The 6,698-nt window shown below is 34.1% G+C and overlaps 1 protein-coding gene across 4 annotated transcripts in view; it reads right to left on the bottom strand.

Moving 5' to 3' along the window:
- Positions 1-279: 279 nt before the first annotated feature.
- The window catches only part of ARSK (arylsulfatase family member K), a 54,477-nt gene continuing 48,058 nt past the window's right edge, over positions 280-6,698 (bottom strand). For 3 of the 4 annotated variants that reach the window (XM_037801923.1, XM_037801925.1, XM_037801927.1), the window contains 2 exons: positions 5,001-5,225; positions 280-3,238 (listed from right to left, as the gene is read on the bottom strand). In XM_037801923.1, the coding sequence (XP_037657851.1) occupies positions 2,955-3,238; positions 5,001-5,225 (509 nt within the window). In that variant the 3' untranslated portion in view covers positions 280-2,954. The remainder of the gene's footprint in view (positions 3,239-5,000; positions 5,226-6,698) is intronic. The other variant, XM_037801924.1, reaches the window with a different exon arrangement.

Genomic DNA, 6,698 nt, shown 5'->3' with positions numbered 1-6,698 from the left:
ATGGCTTTTTGATAAAAACTAACAGTGTATGCACCTGAAAGGGTTTGTGTGGAATGAGGTGGTTATATTTATCTTAACTTGTCTATGCTTTCAGAACCACATTTCTATTATATTGCTTTACTTTCCCTCTATAATTGGCATATACACCCACACATTAATTTTATAATCTTTAGGTTTAATCAGGAGATAGGAGGTAGATTGTATATTTTAATTTTAACCTTAATAATCTAATTCTGTGATCATTTTCTTAAAGGATTTCACTTCAGATTATATCCATGCACAGAAATTTATTTCTCAGAAATTCAATCATAAATATAAAGATAAGCTCATACAAATTCACTCAAGGGCAGTAAACAAAATAAAGGAGGTGAAGTGGCTCATGAAGAAAACTTCAAAGGCAGTTTGAAAAAGTAACTAATTTAGGTAAAAATTATTATTTGCAGGTAAGCTTTTAATCTGGAAAACACGATATATCAATTGCAAACCTATTAGAACAATAAAAAAGTCAATAAGGTGGTTTGGTACAAAATAAGTATATAGAAACAGAGTTTGCTATATAAACAACAACTAGTTAGAAAACATAATGGAAGAAAGATCCACTTAAAATAGCAACAACAACAACTAATAAAACAACTAGGAATAAGCTCACCTGTAGTTCCACATTAGAATCATCAGTTGGAGGGCTTGACAAGCAAAACAATAATGATGATAAAACAGTGTCTGGGCTCCAGCCCCAGAAGCTCTAAGTCAGTTGGTGTGGGGTGAGCCCACGTGGTATTTTTAAAAGTTCTTACTTTTCAAAATCTATCAAAGAAAACTCAGAATACTACTGAGGGATATAAAAGAAGATCTGAACAAAGGTAAAAGCATACTATATTCTTATTTAGAACGACTGAATATCATAAAGAGTTCAGTTCTCCCTATAACTTATATAGGCTATAAATTCAATATTATTTCATAAAAATATGGTCCCAGTTTACCAGCTGCTAAAAAGATACCATACAGTAGGCTGGCTCAGCAACAGGAGTTTATTGGTTCACAGTTTCAGGATCTAGAAGGCCTGCTTCCTGCTGGGGTCAGTATTGTTCTGGCAGGCCAGTGATCCTTGGTCCTTGGCATTTTTGTCACATGGCAATGTACATGGTGGTGTCCTTTCCTTTCTCTTCCATCATTGACTTCCAGTTTCTGCTCCACATGGCTTTTTCTGGTTAAAGCCTCCAGTAATAGGATTAGACCCCATCTCATTCAATTGAACAACACCTTAACTCAAAATAACATTTTCAAAAGTTTCTGTTTACAGTGGGTTCACACGCACAGGAATGGACCAAGATCAAGAACATGTGTTTTTCTGGGGTACATAATTCAACCTACCACAAAGACTAACAGAATTTTTCATTTTTTTGAACTAGACAAACTTATTCTAAATTTGTATGGACAAAATAAATAAGAAAAATTAGTTAGGACAATTCTGAAAAAGAAAACCGATGATAGTGTAAAATAAGATGTTCAGAAAGGTCCCAAATGGGACTTTGGTATATGATAAAATGGCATTCCAAATCAATGGGGAAAATGGTAATTTATTTAATAAAAGGAGTTATGTAATAAGGAGACATTTCAAACCAATGGAACAAAAGATAATTTACTCAATAAAAGATCAATTGGGTAGCCATCTTAAAAAACAAATAAACTAAATTTAGATTTTTAATATGTAATACATTCCAGATGGACAAAAGACTTAAGGGTGAAAAATATAACCCTCAAAGAAGATAATAAGTGAGGAAGACCATTCTAAATATGCCACAACATTCTAAGGCCCAAAAGGAAAGATTCATGAATTTTACTACATGATAATACAATTTCTGCATGTCAAAAAGTACCAGAACAAAGGGAAAAGACAAATGACCAAAATGACAAACTGAAAAAAATTTTTTGTAGCTTCTCTTACAGGCATAGAGCTAAGACCTAAAGCATATCTGTAATAAAAAAAGACCAACAACTAGACAGAAAAATAGGCAAAAAATACAAACAGAAAGGTCATGGAAAAAGAAATTCCAATAGCGGTTAGATATATGAAAATATGGTCTACCTTTTCTCATAATAAAGCAGTAAAAATTATGATAAAATATTTTATCTATCAGATTGACAAACATTTTTTGCTAAAATATTGTATTGGCAAGGATGCAAGGATGTGTACTGCTGGTAGGAGTACAAATTGGTATAACTTCTTTAGAAGTAATTGGGCAGTATCTAGAGTAATTTTGGTAGATACACTCTAGCAAATTGACCCAGCAGTTCCGCTTCTATGTTTCTATACTGTTAATTGGAAAGCAAGATGCAGAACAATGTGTATAGGATGCTACCATTTATGTGGGAAAAAAAGAATATATATGTTTGTAAATTCATGGTCTGTCTCTAAAAGTATACATAAGAAGCTGGTTATAGTAGTCACCTCTGAGAAACGGAACCGGGTGCTGGGACACTGGGAAAGGAGGGAGACTTCATGAGGTCAACCTTTTTGTACCTTTTGAAACTTTGTACCTTGTGCATATTTTACTTATTTAAAAAATAATAATCACAGCCAGGATTGACCAACTGGTCTATGTCTCATCAGATACTCACAAACAACTAATTTATGGTTCATAATTAATAATCAGTAAATGTTAAGATATTCTATATAATTTGGAGGAATATGGTTTTATATTATAGTATTTCCTTCCATCCTTTTAATATTTCCATTATGTTGTTAGAAGTTGGTAAGAATAAGTCTTGATAGTAGACATTTTTGAAAATATATAATACTATAATCATTGGCATTTTATTTTAAAATATAATAAATTCCTTGAAAATAACTAAAAATCAGTAATGTTAAAACTGTACTATTTAAAGTACATAATTGATTATGCTCTTTAAAAATATTTATATGGCACTCTAGAACATTATTTTCTTATTTTTGTTCAAACTTTTTTAGTGTGGGTTTTAAGCCACTGATCAATCGCATTTTCATACTTCCTTGGTTCTTTTAGCCAGTCCTGATGCCACCGAAGGTTTGCTATAACATTTGAATAGTTTTGTCCTACACTTTGTTTCCAGTTGATAAACTGCTCTTTATTGTATTGATGGACAAAAGCAGAAACTTTAGGGTAGTTTATAATGGAGCGAAGCTTCTGATCTAAAGAATAAGTAATTTCTGGAAATTTTGTAGCAATATTTGTTAGTTCATCTGGATCGGAGGAAAGATCTGAAAGAAAAAAATAAATTATCTGTCAAAATAGTTACCTGCCAAAAAACATGTTTGTTTTTTTTTCAGACTGTCATTGCTCTATAACAGATAATATATTAGAATTTATTTTTATTTTCAGTTTTTCTTATTGTAGTAAAATGAAGGATGGTATAAATGGTAAAATAATATATGAATAATATAAACTTGAATGTATGCCCAAACTATTTTCCTTCCTACCGTCATCCTGCTGTCTCAATATTTTTCTTATTCATTCTTGGATGGCAGGAAAAGTCAAACCCTTACTGCTAGTAAGCTATCTTAGGTCTAGTTCTTCCTGCTTTTGATGCCTTGCCTATTTTAACGTGCAGAGAAAATAATTAACCAGTGTTTATTTTCGCCTATTTCAACAATCCAGAACTTTCTGGCTACAAAACATATTCTTGAAACTTCATGTAGTCCTTAGTTTTCTTTATATTTTAGCATCTTGTGTTTGGATTATTTGAAAGTTACATTCATCAATACTATTCATTTGAGCAAAGACCCATGAAAATAAAAACCTTTCTCAATTATCACTAGCAAGAAAGTATTGCGAAGTATTTCAGATATATGAAAACCCTTTTAAAATACAATGTGAGAATACAGACAATGTAACTAGGAAGTCAGTCTAATTGGAAAGAAGCAAATCAAAGATTTTATGTGACAATTTAGTTAAGATAGTAAATGAATAATGTATGTTAAGAGAAAAACCTCTGTGAACCCATTTGACTGGCAGGAGGCCCTTGAAGACTATATGTGGCTTTGCTAAGTGACTCCAGATGGTAGCTCTTGGGAAAAGGGAAGCCGGTGAACAAACCCTAGAAAATGCACAAAAGCCAGTTCCTCCACTGATCCTTTGATAGTCACATCTGCTTTCTGCAGAACATGGCCAATGAACTGGGAAGACGTGCCCATTACTCATCAGGATGAAAACTTAAGGACTTGGCTTTTGAAGCTAAGAATCCCCTCTCTAGAGCTAAGGAAGTCAGGTAGTTTGGCCCCTCAAGAATTATTTTGAGTTAATAATTTTGAATTTGTAACTAGGAAGGAAACTTAGGGAGAAATGAAACTAATAATGTTTTTTTGTACATATTTTAAGTACAAAATGGGGAAAGAGGATAAGTAAAACCCTAAGTCCAATAATGCCATTTAAAAATTAATTCATAGACCAGTCAGGCTGGCAGGTATTTTTGTAGTGTGGACGGATCATGGATTTTGGAGTCAGACCTGGGCTGGAATTCAAGTTCTGCCACTTCTTAGCTGTGAGGCCTTGCACAAGTATCCAAATCCCTCTGACCCCTACTTTCCTTATTCGTAAAATGAGGATAATGGCCATCTTGCAGAGTTATGATGAAGACTGAATAATATATATAGAATATCAGACTCCTTCAGAATTAGATGTTAATCCTCCAGAGCAGCTGAAAGCAAGGAACAATGAGAGGGAGTTGACTGCTGACTGGGAAAAATAATGATGAGTATTACAAGATGCCTTGAACAGAGAAAACAGTGATATCTATCACGAGACTCAGATCAGAAGCCTTAAGGGCACTTAATCTGAAATTCGGATGCTGATTTTCAAAGAAACTGCTGCTCACATGGGCACCCTTAAGTAGATTGTCCCTGTATGAGAAGCGACAGGTATTCATTGATTTAATATTGATTATTTTAGATCTCTTGAGCAACACTGTGTAGGTCAGTGCATTACATGTAATATTACACTTAAAAAATATGTCAACCAATTTACCAAAGAGTTGAGGCAATACTGAAGTACCGTCAGAGTAGGCTATGTACTTCCACTGGTTCGTGCGAAGCATGTAGGTGGAAGCATTCACGTTACATCCATGGAATTCACTCAGAATCCAGGGTGGGCGTGGATGTTTGAATTTATGGTCATTCTTAAAATTTTCAGATGATAATGGCAACAAAGAGTATCCGCTCAGGTTCTGAGGCAGAGGAATTCCAGCAATATCTACATGACAAAAACAATCCAATTTTTAAAAATAATTCTTTCATTAGTTGAACATTCATAAATGATTCACTGTCCCATGTCATTAAAGGTATATGGATTTTGTAAACAGACCGCTTGGGTTTAAATGCCTAATTTCACTAGTCACTTGACCTTGGACAAGTTATTAACCTCTCTGAACCTCAGTTTCCTCATCTGTAAAAGGGGGATAATAATAGTACCTGTACCTCATAGGTTTGTTTTAGGTTTAAATAAGATAACTTATATAAAAGGCAGAGAACAGTGCCTGGCACTGTAGGACTGTTTGGGGTTGAATTGTCTCCCCCTAAAAAGAAACATGTTCAAGTCCTAAACCCCAGTCCTGTGCATGTGACCTTATTTGGAAATAGGGTCTTTGAAGATGGTATTAGTTAAGATGAAGCCAAACTGGATTAGGGTGTATGATTGGTGTTCTTGTAAGAAGGGGAGAGAATGCATAGGGGAGAGTTCCATGTGATGACTGGAGCAGAAATTGAAGCCCAAGGATTGCTGGCAACCCACAAGAGCTAGGAAGAGGCAGGAAGGATCTCCCTTTTGTTAATAATGCCCCTTTTCACTCTCAAAAATGTCCTGATTTGGACATCAATTAGATGGTCAACCTAATCTCACTAAATGAATAAAAAAGCAAAATGAAACAAGAAACCAATTATATAGTTTTTTTTTTTTTTAAACCAAAAGACAAATATTTTTTTATTTAATTTTAAACCAAATTCAGGTTTCAGGTCCTTGAGAAAAATTATAAAGTCTCTTAACATCCATTATCTACTTCCTATAAAGTGACCTATTATTATGAGTCATTTTTTTTTAACTGCCAAAAACTTACCCTGCCCAAAAAATCCACCAAGATTTAGAAGGGAGAACATACTTCAAGATGTGTTCCCCAGGTCATTCTTCTGAGTAATAAGAAAATTATTCCACAAGGGCAATCTCTTTTTTGTATAGTCCTTAACCAGTGAGCTGGACCAAGTGGAGAGCAGTAGTTATGCTCAGCAGAACACTACTCTACCAAGAACACTGAAACACAGGACTGTGCAGCCTGGTACTGGCCTGAGGGGCCTGCAGTCCCACCTTAACACAGCCATGCTGAAGGATTTTCCTCTAGATTCTTAGAAATTCAGATCTTTAGACTTAACACTACTCTTCAGCATTTATACAGTTTTAAAGCCTATGCTTTCTTAATAATATGTAAGGAACATTTTCACGTATCATTTCACCTTTTTTAATACAACTGACTATTTTTCACCCAGTATATAATTGCTGGACGCTCATAGTGTTTTTAATTCTTTCCTGATATAATATGATACCATAATAAATATCCAAGGAAATAAATCTTTGGTTATGCCTATTGGTCATTTCATAAACTTGAATTTCTAGGTCAAAAGGTATGCACATTTCTATGAAATCTGAAACATAATGCCACTTTTCCCTCTAGAAAAT

This window comes from Choloepus didactylus, chromosome 13 (genome assembly GCF_015220235.1).
Source record: "Choloepus didactylus isolate mChoDid1 chromosome 13, mChoDid1.pri, whole genome shotgun sequence".
NCBI classification, from domain to species: Eukaryota; Metazoa; Chordata; class Mammalia; order Pilosa; family Megalonychidae; genus Choloepus; species Choloepus didactylus.
Note: the sequence above shows the minus strand (reverse complement) of the source record. Positions and strands in the feature narration are given on the sequence as shown.